This window comes from Anguilla anguilla, chromosome 5, assembly GCF_013347855.1.
Source record: "Anguilla anguilla isolate fAngAng1 chromosome 5, fAngAng1.pri, whole genome shotgun sequence".
Lineage (NCBI taxonomy): Eukaryota > Metazoa > Chordata > Actinopteri > Anguilliformes > Anguillidae > Anguilla > Anguilla anguilla.
The window spans coordinates 3,301,378-3,320,554 of NC_049205.1; the positions used below are offsets into that span (position 1 = coordinate 3,301,378).

Here is a 19,177-nt window from a genome sequence, read left to right on the forward strand (position 1 = left end):
CGTATACTTTATTGTAACTATGAAGGATATATCCTGCTACTGTAATGAATATACGATCATATAGAAACATGCGCTGCTGTTTCATAAGGGCTGGCTTGGAGCAAATAACAAGAACTGAGCTAGCCTGCTGTACTGCAGTTACCAGGCCACAGACAGATAGGGCTTCATCAGGACACTGAGAAATGTTTTTTTTTTTTTTTGTTTGTTATGGGGGGGGGGATTGTCCGCTGAGGGGAAGCCGTCTTTAACGGGCCGCTGCGCTCCATGCTCTCTGTCACCCCCCCCCCCCTCCAGGTGCGCTACAGATCGAGCAGAGCGAAGAGTCGGACCAGGGCAAGTACGAGTGCGTCGCCACCAACAGCGGCGGAACTCGATACTCCGCCCCCGCCAATCTCTACGTCAGAGGTACGGTAAAAAAAAAAAACTAAAAAAAAAAAAAAATGGCAGTCGCTGCTGAAAAGAAAAAAGAGAACACATGAAACTCTGTTTTTTGGTTGTTTTTCTGATATGCTTACCTTTTTCTTGTTGATTATGTTGATACAATTTTTGGATTTTGTCTTGTGTGAGGGCTGTGATTAGGCCTGTCCAGGGTGTATTCCTGCCTCTCGCCCAAAGCATGCTGGGATAGGCTCCAGCACCTCCTGCGACCCTGCCCAGGATAAGCGGGTATAGATAATGGATGGATGTATTGCTCTGAAGTATTGGTTTTCTCACGTCAGTGCTGTTGAGGTTTCCTAACTGTAGTGACTTGATTTTTCGGCGTGTTACTAATCGTCTCGTTAGCACTGGGCTTATGAGGGAGAGGGAGGGCTTCCCTGACAAATACTCTTCTCCCAGTGAACAGATTCTTCTGCTGATTCTTCATTTTATTCTTCTTCCTCCTCCTCCTCCTCTTCTTCTTCTCAGAATGCCTTCTTGAAAGAGAGTTAACACAATATGTCGGACAGACTTAGCTTCAATTAAGCCTTGATTGTTACGTTTTTAGGAATTGTAATTATATGCAATTTTAACAAATTATAATTATTGTCACTACTGGGATTACTTTTTTGAAGGTAATTCAACATTGTTAGTACTGATTGTATTGTGTGTCTTTGAGTGGATTTTGATCAGAGCAGACACATTAAGTACTTGCCTGAGTTGGAAGCATATTTTTGTTCTTTCCAACCTCATAACTGGGAAAATTTTGTGTAAATTTAATAAATAATTCCAGGCATGGCGTCACAGGGCACCTTTCAGTCAAGTCCCATTGTTCTGTGTGCGTGTGCGTGTGTGTGTGTGTGTGTGTGTTTGAGATCAAAAGTACGTTAGCTGATTTTAACTCATGTATTTTGTATTGAAGGAGTGTAAAAATAAAAAAACTCTTTAAAATTCATTGCTGAAACCCAAGGACTGCAGTATGATTGTATTAGCCTTATTTCAACTTCCAGAACAATGGAGTCTCAAAATCGTGATTGAAGAGGTTCAAGTAGAGCTAAAGTTACGCTGCCGAACGCCTTGATTATTTCTTTCACCTCTCTCTCTCTTTCTCTCTCTCTCTCTTTCCTCTGTTTTCTCCTCTACTCACTTTATTACGCTCTGCATCAAACGCTTCCACAGAGCTGCGAGAAGGTTGGTGCTATCTTTTAACCGTCTGTTAAATTCCACTGATCAAAAAAAAAATAAAAAATAAAAAACACATACCGCAAATGAAACGAAGCCGCTCCATGTCATCGTCTGTACACACTCTCTTACGTTCATCTGTTGTTATTTCCATTATATACGCCTGTGTTTCCGTGTGGTCTTCCCCCGGTCTTGCCCTGGTTCCGATGATTGACAGTCTACTGAGAGGTGCATGCTGGGAATGTTTATTTCAGGAGTGCGCGGTGTCCTCAGACAGCAGCCTTTCCCTGCTGTCTGTTCAGTGTTCCTGCTTGGGTCATGTCTTTCTGCATTGATTGCCTCAGAGGGTGAATTACCCTTAACGTTTTGTGTTATACTGCAGCGGGAGCAAGCTTTCTGAAAGACGTTTCACTCGTCTGAGTAGTCATGTTTTTATCGCTGACTGTAAAGGCCTTGGATTGATATTTTATTTTTTGCTTCTCCTGCTTTAAACTGGATGTTTTTGTATTTTAGGACAAAATCAATACGATCCGAAAATATTACAATAACTCACAAAAAAAATTCTGTTCTGTACACACAGACACACACGCAACCATACTCACACACACTCACACACACCTGTGATTAGAGTACTAGAGTGGTAATTAGAGTCTTTTTTTCTTGCCGTGATACATTATGAACAATGCACTGACATTTTCATTAATAGGACAACATTATCTCTTTGGGGATACGATTTAATGAAAATCATTAATTATTTAATAAGTGTGCTGTTGTTGGGATTGGTGCCAGCCGTTCCACGGATATGTGCTAACCGTAGCAATGGGTTTTTATCTTTTTTATCTGTGGCGAGGGGATCCTCATTAGGACTTTATAAAAAGAAGCCATTACAGTATTTATTATGGCTGCTTTTAAAATCGTCTGACTGTAATTGTGAGACCGCATTTTATTGATGACCAAAGCGTTTAGTTGGAAATGAATGGAATGAACTTCCACTGGGCCTGGATAACGGTTCTGTTTGTATAACAGCATGGCCGTTGGGAGAGGACAGACGCTAATGCACTTTTTCATTACGTCTTTGGCCAGACTGTTGTTCTTTTTTTGGAATCTAAGCACGATGCCTGTCCTCTGTTGGACATGCTACCCCGATTGCAGACACGCGCTGCGTAACAGTGTTAACAAGCAAACCTGTTCGTAGCCAGACTCAAATTCTTCTTCTGGCAGTTGGTCTGACGAAGTTTCGTTGTATACAGCTTACATACTTTGACGATTACATTTATTTCAATAGTTCAAAATTGAATTTTTTTTTTTTACTCCATTGACACCTTCAGCGACATGAATTTAAGTGACCTTTGACCCCGTGTTTGGCGTACTCTGAGCAGAAACACTGACCCCCCCCAAATGCCCCCCCCCCCCAAATGCGACCCATTGAGTTCCTGTGAAACCCCTGCAGTATCTGGCCTATAACTGCCCCGCATGCCCCAGAAACCCTCTGCTGCTTGTCTTGCTGTTGGCTGGAATATGGGCTTTTTTTCAGGAGCTACTGTATGTGTCATGTGACACTGTGTTGTTCCAGCACATTCCATGCCTTAACTGGAAGTTCTGAGCGCTGCAGTCGATGCTGCCGACCCTCCAGCTCCGCCGTGGCGCTGCGTTGGTTGTCGTGTGTGTTGTGTGTGTCTTGCGCATGCTTGTTGTGTGTTGCGTCATCCCGCGGGCTGTCCGTCGAGAAGCCCCGTTCATTTCAAACGACCTCGCGCGTGAATCTTAATCATTTTTGGATTGGATTTGGATCATGTCATTTGCTTAGAGCCATTTTTAAATTGAAGATTCACAACTGAGATCGGTTAGCTTTTTTTCTGTTCTTTGAGTGAAATTGAAGTAGGAAATATTGTTAACTCCTCTCTGTGTCGCAACCTCCCCCCCCCCCCCCCCCCCCCAGTCCGGCGAGTCCCGCCCAGATTCTCCATCCCTCCGACGGACAGCGAGATCATGCCGGGGGGGAGCGTGAACATCACCTGCGTGGCGGTGGGCTCCCCCATGCCCTACGTCAAGTGGATGCTGGGGGCCGAGGACCTGACGCCCGAGGACGACATGCCCATCGGCCGGAACGTCCTGGAGCTCACCGACGTCCGCCAGTCCGCCAACTACACCTGCGTGGCCATGTCCACCCTGGGCGTCATCGAGGCCGTGGCCCAGATCACGGTCAAAGGTGAGCGGCTGTCCCCGCGCTCTGATTGGACGAGAGGAAATTTGGACTTTCCTCAGGGTTCCCATATAAGTACATGTTTAAAAATGCCTCCCCGGTATTTTTATGTGGTGTTTAGTCTCCTCAGAATGTAACGTGATGTCATCACAGGCTGAGCTTTTGGAAAGTCCACATTCTTTCGATGCCGGAACATGCTTGGCTATTTTTTCCCCAAGACAAAACGAACGGAAATAATAATTCAATAACAGAGCGAATAAGAACAAAGTTACGTGCAAAGTCCAGCAACAATTGCAAAACAAGTTAAAAATAGTTTGGATAAGGTAGCAAACAAGTGCACTCCAGGGACCAATATTCCACAGACAGTGGCATCTTACTTCAGATCTATCCAGGATAATAAAAATATTGATTACAGCAAAGTACACACCATGGTGTTTGGCAGAGTTAAGCAGGAGTCAGCTGCAGTACAGAGTGTTTACATGCCACTGCCTGTGTTACAGCACAATGTAGATGGAAGCACGTTAAACGGTGAAAGTTAAAATGTGCCTCCTCGTTAACGGGGGCCTGTGTGTGCCGCCCCTCCAGCGTTGCCTAAGGCGCCCGGCGTTCCCGTGGTAACGGAGAGGACGGCCACGAGCATCACGCTGACGTGGGACTCGGGGAACCCAGAGCCCGTGTCATACTACATCATCCAGCACAAGTCCAAGGCGTCCGAGGACACGTACAAGGAGATCGACGGCGTGGCCACCACGCGCTACAGCGTGGGCGGGCTCAGCCCCTACTCGGACTACGAGTTCCGGGTGGTGGCGGTGAACAACATCGGGCGTGGCCCGGCCAGCGAGGCCATCGAGGCGCGGACGGCGGAGCAGGCGCCCAGCACCGCCCCCCGCCAGGTCAGAGGTCGCATGCTGAGCAGCACCACCGCCATCACGCACTGGGACGAGCCCGAGGAGGCCAACGGCCAGATCATGGGCTACCGGGTCTACTACACCACCGAGCCCAACCAGCACGTCAACCTCTGGCACAAGCAGATGGTGCGGGGGGCCAACTTCCTCACCATCCAGGGCCTGACGCCCAACAAGACCTACTTCATCAAGGTCCTCGCCTTCACTTCTGTGGGAGACGGGCCGCTGTCCCCCGACCTGCAGATCATTGCGAAGACAGGAGGTGTGTGTGTGTGTGTGTGTGTGTGTGTGTGTGTGGGGTGTGTATGTTTCTGTGTCTGTGTCTGTGTGTTTGTTGTATGTCTCTACGTGTGTGTGTGTGAGTGTGCACAAAACGCTTGCCTGTGTGAATGTCGGTGTGCCTTCGTATATAAATCACATCAATGTGTTTTCATAACCGTGAGTTTAACGTCCCCCTGTCTACAATTTAATTGTGCGTTCGCTTTCCCTTTTTAATTCCTAGTTCCGTCCCAGCCAACCGACTTCAAAGGAGAAGCCAAATCAGAAACAAGTATACTGTTGTCATGGGTACCGCCCCCTCAGAACGGTCAAGACAATCAAATTACTGGATATGAACTGGTGTACCGAAGAGGAGATGAAAAGGAAGAGGTAGCCGTTTCTGTCCAATTGTGTTCTTTCGATTCTCCTCAACGGTTATAAACTTGGAGAAATGTATTACTGTGCGCTAAAGTGAATTGCTTCTCGTATCAGATATTTGGTAATTACTCTGCAGTATCTTACAGAAAGCAAAGCGAAAAAAGGCTGCTACTGCAGTGTGTTTGGCTGTAAGATGGAGAGCGCACAAGATATTTCATCTCTATGAATCAATCCCTGAGGCAAAAACGATTCGTTTTTTTTTGTTCTCGAGCGTCGGGTTTAAATTTAGGAAGCGGCGTGCTGACGCCTACTCGGCACTAACGACGCGTACTTCCTGGTCCCCAGAAACGGGTCAGCTTCGAGCCCACGACCACCTTCCTGCTGAAGGACCTGAAGCCCTTCACCACCTACACCTTCATGCTAGCGGCTCGCAGCAAACACGGGGTCGGGGCGTACACCAACGAGATCTCCACCGAGACCCCCCAAACACGTAGGTCCCCTTCCTGCCCTCTGAGCTCGCACCCGCGTCTCTGCTCTCCATTTGGACGTGTGCGTTGTCCACTATTACGTTAATTTAAATAAAGTTTTTTTAATTAGAAAAAAGAAAAAAAAGGCCCTTCCATTCATGCAGTTCTGTCAAAGAACAAATCCTGACCAGGACTAACAGTGACACTGCAAAAAATGTCTGTCTTAACAAGTGTTTTAGTCTTGCAATAAGACTTGAAATCTTAAATAAATATTAGCATGTTTTCAGTTACTGTTTTCTTGAGTGAAATTTTCTTACCAATTGGAAAATCTTGAAATAGATTAAACTGTCTTACCTCAGTGACCTTATTTTTGTCTTATTTAGCAAATAAGTAATAGAAATAAGATTTTAAGTCTAAATATTAGACTAAAATACTTGTTGAGATTTTTTGCGGTTTTGCTGTGAAGTTTCAGAAAGATTACTGCTCCTTATCCAAACTATTTTTAACAGGGCTGTTTACACGTTCCAACTGGGGAAAGTCATTTTTTTCAGAGACATTTTTGTTTATCGGTTTGCTGAGAAAGAAAGAAAGTTCCAGAAGACGTGTAACTGATTCAGACAAAAGCGGGCGCAGAAGCCCCAGCAGCTCTCTGATTGGACGTTTAAGTGGGCATGCTCCTTCAACAAAGCAATGCATGAACAGGATTGGTGTGGGATTTCTGTCAATCGGCAAGGCTCTGTGGTGCTCAGAGGATGATAATAGGTCCACATCGATGACTGCATCTAGATTGCTTTACGAGTATCCGTACGATTCTTCGCATTTAAACAAAGGGAAATATTTATGATAAAGCCTTGCCCATTGACAATTCCACATCGGCTCAGGTATGGATTTGCATATTGTGATGGAGCTTTCAAAGTCCGCATACTTCTCCGTTCCAAGTTTTCATGGAGACTGATTGGCTCCCCTCCCCCACTGCAGCTGTTGAATGAGAAAGAGAGCTCACGCACAAGCATCCATCCTGAACAGAAACGACATCAGTTTTTAAGCTTTACCTCAACAGACCTCAAATAAATCAAGTCAGCCATTGCTCAGTTTTATAAAATACATAAATTATACTACGACCCAGTACATGGCCAAACCGAATGACCACTGACCTTGGTCTGGATTCAACCAACATATCTTTAAAACGTTGACTTGCGGTTATGTCAGGATTAGCATTTTAAATGGCGGAATCCAGGCTTTTATTTGGGCTCGTGTTGCAGTATAGCCCTGCGGTCTGGGTTAGTATCAGACACAGTCCGAAGCTCAGCAAGGTGACCTGGCGATGGTAGGTAAAAAGGCCTTTCTGCAAGCCGTGCTTCTGGACATTCTGATTTGCATGCGATCGTGCCGCTGTGGGGGAACTCTCTGTAAAGTCAGTCTAGTCCTGTGGCTGTCTTGTCGTGGAGAGGTCAGGCTTTTACCACAATCCAACAGGCTTCGGAAAAGGTTGGTATGCGATACGGTATTTCCCAGAGCGAGAAAGTGTGGACACATCAACCTTTGGTTCATTTTTGGATTTGTGGTAATTGCTTTGGGTAAAATGAGGGGAATAACGATTTCGACAGTAATTCAAATATTATTTTGTGTTTTCTTTAGAAAGTATGTTATTGTTTTTTGTGCTGCTCCATATTGTAGGAGACAATTATATGGTTACATAAGTTGGCAGAATTTGCACGAGGGAGATGGAGGTGTTTACTGTAGAAAGAGAAAAGATAGAACCATAATGATTAATACGTCAAAGGTAGGTTACGTGTTATGTAAGGTTCATTTTGACACATCGCTTCTAACATGATCAGTGTCTTCCTCCTTACGGAACTTCAGTCCAAGGCCGCCCACAATCCATTGTGTTTGCCATTTTTTTCCCATGTCTTTTGTCACCTTGATTTCAACTCATCATAATTTCATTTAATTTGTTTGAAAACATGATTTCGGTCCTTGTAAATTTGTTTTCATTTTACGTTTTTTTTTTTTCCTCTTTTTGTTTCCTTTTTGTTTGTTTGTTTGTTTGTTTCCACCATCACCCCCCCGAAACCCCTGGTCAACCTGCTTCCCCAACCCTTCTCCGAAAAACAAACGACATCAAACAAACCACCGATGGAATTAATCAAATAAAACTCCGCCCCCTCCTCCGCCTACTCCTCCACCTGCTCCTCCTACTCCTCCTCCTCACGATCCGTCCAATCAGAGCCCTCGGCTCCGCCCCAGGATGTGAAATGCTCTAGCGCCAGTTCCACCAGCATCCTGGTAAGTTGGCGGCCTCCCCCGGCGGACTTACAGAACGGGATTATCGCCAAGTACTCGGTCCGGTACGCCGCCGCCGCCATGGCGACGGCCGGCGAGAACGCGTCCTCCCCCGTCCGAGTCGCGGACCTCCCCCCCGAGAGCTTGCGCCACCTGCTGGAGAACCTGGAAAAGTGGACGGAGTACAGCGTGAGCGTGAGCGCTCACACGGAGGCGGGGCCCGGTCCCGCCAGCCTGCCGCTGCTCATCCGCACCGAGGAGGACGGTACGTTTAAACCAACCCCCACCCCACCTGGACCCCCCCGCGGTAGTCCTCCGAGCCTTCTTCTTCTTCTTCTTCTCCGCTCGCTTCTCCTGAGTCTCCCGCCTACCCCTCCGCTTCCCAGCCTCACCTGCTCCTTCTAACCGCCATACCTCCTCGAAAACGCATTTGACTCCGTTTTCAAACCCCAGAAACACTAACCTGGACCTCCCTCCTACGTGTCTTTTTTCAACTTCTGCCAAATGCTGTTTTTCTTACTTTTCAAAGCTGTGGGGTTTTTTGGAAAAAAAAAAACTTTTTCTCCCTTTTTCAACTCTGAATAAAATTCCAGTGGTTTGACTTTTTGTGTCGGAATCATTCAGACCTCCCTGCCCCCCCCCCCCCTTTCCTTTTCTCTTCAGTCGTTTTGGGCGTTGGGTTCTGCGAATAACAGTATTTTTTGTTTTTGTTCATTTTTTTTACGACTTTACCGAAGACACGTTATCTCGCAGTGGGAGAAATGGGGAAAGAAAGGGTTTGTTTTTGGCCTCTGAGGAAGTTTATTTTTTCTTTTTTAATTATATTTTTGAAAACGTTCATTGCCAAATTCTTCCCGGATGCTTTGATCATCAAAGCATCTCTTTTGGCCTTTTTCTCGTTCGGTTTATATTCATTTTTACAGTTTTTTTTTTTTTTTTTTTAACCTGTTGCATTTTTACTCCATATTTTTAATCCACTAAAACCATTTTTTAGCTGTCTTTTAAAATGTCAGGTCAAATGTTAGACCCTTTTTTTGAAGGCTTTTTCTTTTTCTCCTTGCCATGGTTGATATATTGATGTCATTCAATGGGTGTGATATCAAAAAAATTTTACTGTTAATTTTTCTTTTTCTTTTTCTTTTTTTTTCCCCCCACAACAAAGTTTTCCTTTTGGGAGTTGGCCAGAAGGGGGGCAGTGTCTGTGATTTTGACCTTTTTCTTTTATCCCGTGGTGTCCCTTTAGTTCCCAGCGGCCCCCCTCGTAAAGTCGAGGTGGAGGCCGTCAACTCTACGTCAGTTAAAGTCACGTGGCACTCGCCGCCCCCAAACAAGCAGCACGGGCAGATCAGGGGGTACCAGGTGCACTACGTCAGGATGCTGAACGGGGAACCCACAGGACCGCCGCTCATTAAGGACATCCTGATCGACGACGAGCAGGTACGCTCCTCCCTCCTCCTCCTCCTGCCCCGCCCCCTCCTCCTCGTCTCTTCCTCCTGCCCTGCCCCTTCCTCTTCCTCCTGGTCTCTTCCTCCTGCCCTGCCCCTTCCTCTTCCTCCTCGTCTCTTCCTCCTGCCCTGCCCCTTCCTCTTCCTCCTCGTCTCCTCGTGTTCTGACAACCGCCGGACTGCGGTTTGCCATAGCTTAAATTTACTAAATTACCGGAGAGTGATATTTTTCCCTTTTTTTTTTTTTTGACTGTATGATGGGTTTGAAATGAATGGAAATAATTCCAGAGTCTTTAATTTTATCCATGTATGTGAATTGCATGATTACAAAACTAAAATGGCAGAGCACAGAGCCTAATCAATAAAAAAAAATATGTCTTTGTCCCGGACATTATGGTGCTGAAGTAGCAAACAGGTTTTTTTTTTTTTTTTTAAATCTTCCAGTAACATCAGAAAAGATGAAACAATGGCTTCAGCTGCTCAGTATGTACACTAGTTATTGCTGAATAAACTCTTATTCTCAGTGTCTGTCTGCGACTACTGCAGGGATTCATGGGAGTGTTTTGACAATGAGATATTTAACCTGAGCAGCGCTGTGCTCAGATCTTGTGAGGCATGTTTACATTTCATGGCAATGAAGATTAAACACCAGAGGAGGTTGAGCAATTAAAATGTCATCTGAATTACTTAAAACAAGGAAAACAAAGCAATGTGTGAACACGATTTTTCACCGGCGAACACAAACATTCTGACAACACGATACACAAGCTGTAATTTTCCTGTTTTTAATTTCGTTTTTTTGTGCTGTTTCTCTCCCCTTCTCTCCATCCTTCTACGTTAATCAGTGGGAGTACGATGATTCAACTGAACATGTGAGTAAATGTGTTCCACACATATCGGCGAAAATAATGACTTGTGCTTATCACGATTCGCATGCTCAGAATGCCTTTTCATTTTTTTTTCACAGTATTGCAGTCTTATAACTATAACAATAATTACTGTTTATTCACTACTGTAGCATTTCTTATTTATTTTTTTGCATTTTTTGCTCTCCTATGCCAGTCTGTTACTTAAGCAATGCCAGCTAATGGCCAGCTAAACATGGCTTCAATTAGCACAGCTTTTGAATTTCTTTTTTTTTTTTTCGTAATTGCATAACCTAGAGATACATTAAAAACCGGGCCAGCCGAGGCAGAGCCAATCAGGGTGCGTTTTCACAGTGTTTGGAGGGAGCTGTGTGACTGTGTGCCTCTCCAGCACTCAGTCAGGTGCTTGGTTGTTATCAGAGGAGTTGATCGTCTGATTGCACTGGCTCCCGAGCTCAAGGGCTCTCTGCAGCCCCTGTCCCTGATCACCCGCACTCTCTGCTTTGTACACAACACAGCAGCCCTCTTATTTATCTGGAAACGAAAAAAAAAAAATCATTTTTATATTTAGAAGTGTTGGCTCCATTGTGAGATTTTCTCCATCCTTTTTTGTGTAATGTTCGGACAGCGCAGAAGGCGGCTTCAGGAGATGCTCTCTTTTATGAGCTAGTTAGCATTCGAATGAGATGTGCAGCGTCGCAGATTTGAGTTCCTTAAGATGTGTGACTGAATGGTGCAGCTGAATTTCCCTGAATCTGGTCTTGCTGTGCTGTGTTACCCCAGTCCATTAAAAAGCCTGGAGCTCCTCTCCATTCTCCCCCACACCCTCCACCCCTCACCCCTCAACCAACCCCCCCCCCCCCACGTAGGGGCGACATAGCTCAGGAGGTAAGACCGATTGTCTGGCAGTCGGAGGGTTGCCGGTTCAAACCCCGCCCTGGGCGTGTCGAAGTGTCCTTGAGCAAGACACCTAACCCCTAACTGCTCTGGCGAATGAGAGGCATCAATTGTAAAGCGCTTTGGATAAAAGCGCTATATAAATGCAGTCCATTTACCATTTACCATTCACTTCTTCTTCCTCTGTGCTGAAAGGAAACAGAGAAACTGATTGGCTGCCTTCTTTTCCCTGCAGGAGATGGTCATCTCTGGGCTCCAAGCGGACACCGCCTATTCCGTCGCCGTGGGCGCGTACACCACCAAAGGGGACGGGGCGCGGAGCAAGCCCAAACTGGTCTCGACCACCGGCGCCGGTACGCTGCCCCCCCCTTCACCTCCTAACAGCGCCGCCGACCCGACGATCGAGGGTCTCACTGCGAACAGGACTCCTCCGAAATGTGTAGCACAGCGTGTCACTCTCAGGTGTTGGGGAACTGCGCAGATCATCTTTGAAGTGTCTGTTATCAATATATCGATGCAGTTTTATCTTGTACAACTAAAGATTTTTCTCTTTGTCGGGTTAACGTTACATTTATTGATTATTAAAGGGGCCCCTGTGCCTTCTGGGTGATATCTCAGTTCTGAGAGTCACACTGATGTTCTTTGTGCTTCGGTACGTCGCTCTGGATAAGAGACTGTGATGTAATGTGAAGCGCACTGCTTTCTGGGACATTCGAAACGGAGTGTGGCACAGGGCGATCCTCTCCTCACAAGCCGTTGGGTGGTAGATGCTCATTTGCATCCTCAGTCACAAGAGCAGTTGTAATTCAGGTCAATCACTGCTTTCACCCCAGAGTGTATTGTGGGGTGGGGGGGGGCGTTGTGAAGTTACCTGTGGTGTAATTAGGGGAGTAAAAGGGCCAGGATTCAAGTATAATCATGTGAGTTTTTTTCCCCCTAGATTAGCATTTTAAAGCTGGTTGCATAAGCTATAAAGCAGGACATATTGTAATGAAGTCCATAAGCAGAATGTTGATTACATTCTACCCGCGTAGAGCATTTTAATCAAACCGGCAGCATGAGTGCACTTGAATTTTCTATATTTGTGTCCTGCATCAGTAGACCGCGGCTATTGTTTGTCGTTAACGGCATTTCACCGTCTCTGTGATTTTTTTTTTTTCTTTCAGTCCCTGAAAAGCCCACCATCATGTTCAGCTCCACCAACATGGGCACGTCCCACATCCAGTGGTACCCCCCCGCCAACACCTTCGGCCCCCTGCTGGGGTACCGGCTGAGTTTCGGGCGCAAGGACGGGGACCCGCCGACGGTGGTGGAGCTCCCGGAGGGGGAGACGCACTACACCACCAAAGAGATCCTCCGGGGGGCGCCGTACGTGCTGCGCCTGTCGGCCCGCAACCGGGCCGGCCTCGGGGAGGAGGCGGTGAAGGAGGTGTCTACCCCGGAGGACGTGCCCGGCGGGTACCCCCAAAACGTGGCGGCCTCGGCCCCCACCGCCAGCACGGCCCGGATCTCCTGGGAGCCGCCGCCGCTCGCCGAACGGAACGGCGCCGTCGTCAAGTACGGCCTGCAGTACCGGGACCCCGAGGGCCCTGCGGGGCCCGCCGAACTCCTGATCTCCACCCCCGAGTCCTCCGTCACCCTCGACGGCCTCAAACCCGACACCGCTTACGATGTTAAAATGTGCGCGTTCACCAGCAAGGGCCCCGGCCCCTATAGCCCCACTGTGCAGTTCAGGACCCTGCCTCTGGACCAAGGTAGGATCCCTCCCCCTTTACGGCTTCACCAGGAGAGAGAGAGAGAGAGGGGGACAGAGAGGAGAGAGGAGGGGCTACAGCTTTGTTTTTTAACTGAGAGAATAGTTAGAGGTGCGCTCAGCCAAAGGTAGCGTACCGTACCTCTCCTTTCGCTCTCTCAGTTCAGTTCACACCAGCAGAAGCTGGTGCTTCGTTAAAAGGTAAGGTGCCAGTACTGCGACAGCCCGGTTAAGTCACCCAGTCAGACCACTTTAAGGGCGAGTTAGAGAGCGGATGTGCAGGTAAGATGTTTGTGCTTGTTACGTGTTGAGTGTTGGGGGTGACCGCAGGGTTGTGTGTTGGGGGTGAGTGCAGGGTTGAGTGTTGGAGGTGACACAGGGTGACTGTGGGGTTGAGTGTTGGAGGTGACAGCAAGGTTGAGTGTTGGAGGTGACATGGGGTGACCGTAGGGTTGAGTGTTGGAGGTGACAGGAGGGTGACAGCGGGGTTGAGTGTTAGAGGTGGTTGTAGGGTTGATTGTTGGAGGGGACACAGGGTGACAGCAGGGTTGAGTGTTGGAGTTGACACTGGGTGGTTATAGGGTTGAGTGTTTGAGGAGACGCAGGGTGATGGCGATGTGTCTAAATCATCTGCACTGCCTGTTTTTTAGCAGTGTTTGCAAAAAATTTTCGCGTGAAAGCAGCGATGAAGACATCGGTCCTCCTGACGTGGGAGACGCGCGAAAACTACAACCCATCCCAGCCTTTCACGGTAAGAGCTCCTTCCCTGTGCTGCCTCAGATCCAGTTAACTAACTATCATCTCACTCCGCTAAATTACCAGCATGAATGTGAATATGTACACTGATCAATGCTAGTTAAACTCTGAGTTCAGAACTACAGCTTAAGCTATTCATCCCTGGTGAAACATCGTACTGTATTTCAGTTGTACTTTCCATGTCAGTCCTGTAAACCAAATCATTAATCTTGGTATGTGGCAGTTGACCACGATGCTCTCATTAAAAAAAAAAATATTATGTACAGTATGTAAGTCAGTCATACGCTATGAAAAACAGTCATACAGATGTTAGGCCATCATGCAGTATTTTAGACATACAGTATGTTAAACAGTCAGGCAATATGTTAGACAGTCATACTGTATGTAAGACAGTCATACAGTATATTAAACAGTCATATGCTTTGTTAGACAGTCATACTGTATGTAAGACAGTCATACAGTATATTAAACAGTCGTATGCTTTGTCAGACAGTCATACGGATCTATTTCTCGCCTCGTAGATTCTCTATGACAACGGGCAGAGCGTGGAGGTGGACGGGAAGCTCACGCAGAAGCTGATCACCAACCTGCAGCCGGAGACGCAGTACTCCTTCCTCCTGACCAACCGCGGGAACAGCGCGGGGGGGCTCCAGCACCGCGTGACCACCATGACGGCGCCGGACGTCCTGCGCACCAAGCCCTACCTGATCAGCAAGACCAAGTCCGACGGCATGGTGACCGTGGAGCTGCCCGCCGTGAAGACCACGGAGAGAGTCAGGTGAGCGACCTCAGCCCTCCTATCAGCAGTACAGGCTTCTGCATCATCCATGGGCAGCAGTGTAGTATAATGGCTAAGGAGTTGGTCTTGTAACCTAAAGGTCGCAGGTTCGATTCCCTGGTAGGACACTGCCGTTGTACCCTTGAGCAAGGTACTTAACCTGCATTGCCTCAGTATATATCCAGCTGTATAATAATTGGATACAATGTAAGTCGCTCTGGATAAGAGCGTCTGCTAAATGCCTGTAATGTAATGTAATGTCCAGCATGACCGAGAGAAAGCAGGTGCCTTCTTTCTCAGTTATGTACGTCCGTCACCACGGCGATCGGCACGGTGTTCCGCTCATCCAGACGCGCGTTTGTTTACCGGTCGGCTCATTCCCAGCTCTCTCCGAGCCTCAGCGGTCGGGGGCGAGGCCCTTTCTTCCCCCGCGCTGTGTTAAACTCCACATGACCGGGCCGTGGAGAGGCTTATTAAAAGCCACCTGCAGCATCCTCAGATATCTGCCAAAAACGCCGGCGCGCTTCCCGAAACTAGAATCGGCGCTTCAGAACCCCGTCCCGCGTTTTGATCTCGTCTCCCCCCGCCTCAGGACAGGCGCCTGGACACCCCTGCTAGGACTGAACTAATTAATTCCCCGTCTCCACCGCCATTTCGGCTCATCGACTGCACCAAGCTACACAGCATCCAGCTGCCAAGCGAAGTGCGGGAGGAATCATAATCGTCGCAGTGCGCTCGTTACGTGAAAGTCCTCTTAAGATTTCGGCTTTCGGCTTTCCGTGAGGTGGCTAATTCATTCTCGTTAAATTCACTGATCACGCTGAATTCGCTGATTATGACTCAGGTGAAAATCCGCATGGACGAAAGTAATTGAAATGAGTTTTTAAAGAATAAAAACCACGCGGCACTCATCCTACTCTTTTGTGGGTTTCTCTCCCGACCGTGGTTGACTCCTCGACACGACCCCGTCATCCAGCCGCAGGAGCTCCCTGTTTCCATAGGAACGGGCTCACCTGTACGGCCCGGCTGCTGCTTGTGTAATGCTCTCTGGCTCTCGCCTGAGGCACACCTGAACACTGCTGTGCGCCCTGCTGTCCCACCGTCACATGACCCAGCCTGCGCAGAAATCTGTCTGGCAAAGCCGTCAGACGGAATTATATCTTCCGCGTGCTTGCAGCCAGCCGAGAGCTTATTTCCATTCTGTCCTGCATATTTCAAGCTCTGCTTCTCTTTTTTTTTTCAGTGTACTTGCACACAGTTTCATTGCAGCGTTTGTTATATTCAAATGAGCCACTCTTTTCATTGTTTTAACCAAATGAGCCAGCTGGAGAGCTGGAGCCTGCAAGGATTTCAGCGTAGAAAAAGAAATGCTCTTTGTGGTTTGTTAAAGAATACAATTTTTTTTATACATAAGAAGAAAAGATAAGGAATGCTGTTTCTGTCTCTCTATTGCAAAATCATTAATTATCAAAGATGCTGAGCTTTATTTATTATGTGAATGGCTAAAGGAAGCACACAGCTATCTGCATATCTAGCCTCTCTCTAGTCTGAACTAATGGTAGAAATGTATTATGTGTAATGTTCTTACAGAAATGCTGGCCCACAGCTTTAACCAGAGGCATAGATAGGAATTCTGGGCCCCCTGAAAGAATGCTGCTCCGCCCCCCCCCCCCCCCCCCCCAAGCTGAGGACCCCTAGAATCTTCACTGCCCCCCCCCCCCCCCCCCCCCAACGACTTCCCTGGGTCTTAACTGCATGAAAGAAGAAAAAAAACAACCCATTCAGGACGGCTCTGTGTCTCTGTCTCTCTTGTTTTTAAGGGGTTACTACGTCGTGGTGGTGCCGCTGAAGAAACAACGCAATGGAAAGTTCCTGAAGCTGTGGGACAGCCCCGACGACATGAACCTGGAGGAGGTAGCGTTAATGGGCTCTTCTGTAGCCGTGTTTCATATCACAAGGGAAAAAAGGTCGCAGTTAATACACATCGCCAGGTACTGTTACCTGGTGGACGGGGATGGGGGGGGTCTGTTCACATGGAAACGATGACAACAACATGCAAACTTTACAACAACAGAAAGGTATCAAATCCATAACCGTAACAGACACCTACCACACTGTAGCGGTAAGACCTGCCTGTCTGTATGCCCATCGCCTGCACTCAGTCAACTCTCTCTCCTTAACTGTAATTCAAGATGGAATATAGTTTAAGGCTTTGTCTTCATTAACAGACAAATGGTTGATTCAGTCCAGGCCCTGAGATAGGATCAAATCACAGCGCCAACCATGAGCAGGCGGTGGGCGTGCACGAGAGGCAAGTTGGTGCAAATTACTGGGGAAACTCCCGACAGGTTGTGGGGGGGGGGGGAGGGGAGTGGGTCACCATGTTTGGCCAGAAATATTTAGCGTAACTTGCTTTGAAATCTGCCTGCGCTATTCTTGCGTTGCAAAATGCCGCAAAACCCAAAACCAGCACAAACCCACTCGATTCCGCCGTTTGTCAGAATCTGGGTGTGGGGGTGGGGGGTGGGAGCTGTGAATGAACCCGGTGAACCCCTATTTGGATCCACCAATGCAGGAGCCATTTTGTCTCTCTGCCTGTACATGTGGCTGGAACAGTGTGTCACATTTCATGTGACCCGTAATCAAAACCGCTCTTACTATATTAGTACGAGCACATGGGGTGACAGACAGCTGTCATGTTTAGATTCCAAATATGATTCTTGCTTGGTCTCACTTTGATAAGATTTGCACACAAAAATGCCAATCACATATCAGGAGTTAAAGCATGCAATCCTTTTTTTTAATTTGCATGAACAGATTTAATATCTAAAACACGCTCACATGTGCTTACTGGGTCTCTGAGGAGAAGATGCAAGGAGAAGTCCACACTGTTCCCAAACAATCCTCATATGTCCTCATTTACATACAGCTGACACTGTTTCACTTCCGAGGCAGCGTTTACGATGCCACCGAATTGCCCAACGGAGAAAAACATTCCAGTATCTTATCGTTGTGATGCAGGGCTGCTTTCCGGTACAGCCTCCCTGTGCCTCACAATGTCAATGTGGGCCCTGTGGACAGGGACACCTGCACCGGCTAATCTGCTACAGGCACAAAGAGCGCAGCTTCAATAAGCAGAGTATTAACGAGCGTAATGCTCAAATTCAGAACGTGTTTCAGGCGCTGAAATCTCTAGATGTCTCGATATCTCCTGCTGGAAGGGGGCTTTCTACAGGTGCACCAGTAAAATCCCCATTAATGACACCTGTGGCGGAAGCACACACAGCATGCACAATGGCAGTAATTCCTCATTCATTTTTAGTTTCATAATTATCAGAAATGTCAATATATGAACCATTAAGAATTATCCATTTACTGTCCGTAAATTATCCATTTTTAATGCAGTGTATAATGCTAATAATACTACGAATATTGATACAACTACTACTAATACTACTGCTATTATTATCATTATTATCATCATATATGTACTGTATCATTATTATTAATATATAATTATATCATAATAGATTCAAATTTTAAAGAAGTTTTCCATGACCGGGTTCATTTTCTCTCTTCTAAAGCGAGAGAATAGATCTTCTTTCTTCTCGAAATGAAATGAGTGTGTTGCAGCGGCACAGCTGGTGAGAAATTTCGGGACTGGCGTCAAAGTGTGATTGATGACGACGCGTTCCCCCCCCCCCCCCCCCTCAGAATTTATGTGTTTGTCAATATTTGCTCTCACCTTTCAAAGTTTTCCCAAGGGCAGGGAGTTGGGCGAAAGGCAGGAAGTATGATTTAAGGCCTTTATTAGTACGTGTGCCTCTTCACCTTTAGTCCTCCGTGGGCAGAGAGAAGCTCAGCCTTTCATCACTAACGCTGCTTCCTACGAGTTTTAGGAATTATTTAAATCTGAAATCTGCATACCTGAATGCTATGTTTACAGCTTTGGAACTGAGTAAAGTGCACCTGCTGATGATTTGTGCATTCTTTTTTGTACTTCTTAGTGAAATAAGCCAGTATTTACATTATGTGGCACACATGATATTTAATATGCCTTATTTATAATGTATAGCTTCATGAGAGAAAAATGTAAATGCGTTGGTTTTTTTAAATCAGGTTTTCTCTTTCTCTTGGTACTGACAGTGAAAGTCTTACTCTATTAATGTTTCGCAGCTGCTCGGTACACTGTTTATTCACACAGTACATGCCTGCTGAACGCTGTTGTATTAGTGCTCTGCACAATTCCTTTTAAATGAATGGATAACAATATCCCCATTCAAGGGCGGGTGGTAAATTGTTTAATAGGTTAATTGTGTACACATAGGAATAATCGAGTGATCCCGTCTCCGGGTTGATAAACCTCATTAAAGGCACTCGCGGTCTTTCATCCCCTTTTGTACGACGCGCTGATTGGAGAAGGGCCGGGAGGCGGCCAGTCACGGGCTGATTTTCTGATGTTGTGTTGTTCTGGCATTGTTGCTGGACGCCTAAGGGCCCTCGTCACGTTTTCGAGTCTGCATTAGCGTAACGCACTGCTGAATTACAGAATGTTTTCCCGGGGAGATAATCAGCTTGTATTTGTTTTG

At 46.9% G+C, this 19,177-nt stretch overlaps 1 protein-coding gene across 45 annotated transcripts in view; it reads left to right on the forward strand.

The window, feature by feature from the left end:
* The window catches only part of LOC118227313 (receptor-type tyrosine-protein phosphatase delta-like), a 333,188-nt gene that overhangs the window by 277,280 nt on the left and 36,731 nt on the right, over nt 1-19,177 (forward strand). For 20 of the 45 annotated variants that reach the window (XM_035417571.1, XM_035417614.1, XM_035417570.1 and 17 more), the window contains 14 exons: nt 295-405; nt 1,597-1,608; nt 3,539-3,808; nt 4,388-4,969; nt 5,210-5,355; nt 5,689-5,833; nt 8,038-8,358; nt 9,337-9,530; nt 10,384-10,410; nt 11,537-11,654; nt 12,468-13,055; nt 13,705-13,805; nt 14,332-14,588; nt 16,409-16,502. In XM_035417571.1, the coding sequence (XP_035273462.1) occupies nt 295-405; nt 1,597-1,608; nt 3,539-3,808; nt 4,388-4,969; nt 5,210-5,355; nt 5,689-5,833; nt 8,038-8,358; nt 9,337-9,530; nt 10,384-10,410; nt 11,537-11,654; nt 12,468-13,055; nt 13,705-13,805; nt 14,332-14,588; nt 16,409-16,502 (2,966 nt within the window). The remainder of the gene's footprint in view (nt 1-294; nt 406-1,596; nt 1,609-3,538; nt 3,809-4,387; nt 4,970-5,209; nt 5,356-5,688; nt 5,834-8,037; nt 8,359-9,336; nt 9,531-10,383; nt 10,411-11,536; nt 11,655-12,467; nt 13,056-13,704; nt 13,806-14,331; nt 14,589-16,408; nt 16,503-19,177) is intronic. The other 25 variants (XM_035417574.1, XM_035417594.1, XM_035417598.1 and 22 more) reach the window with 8 other exon arrangements.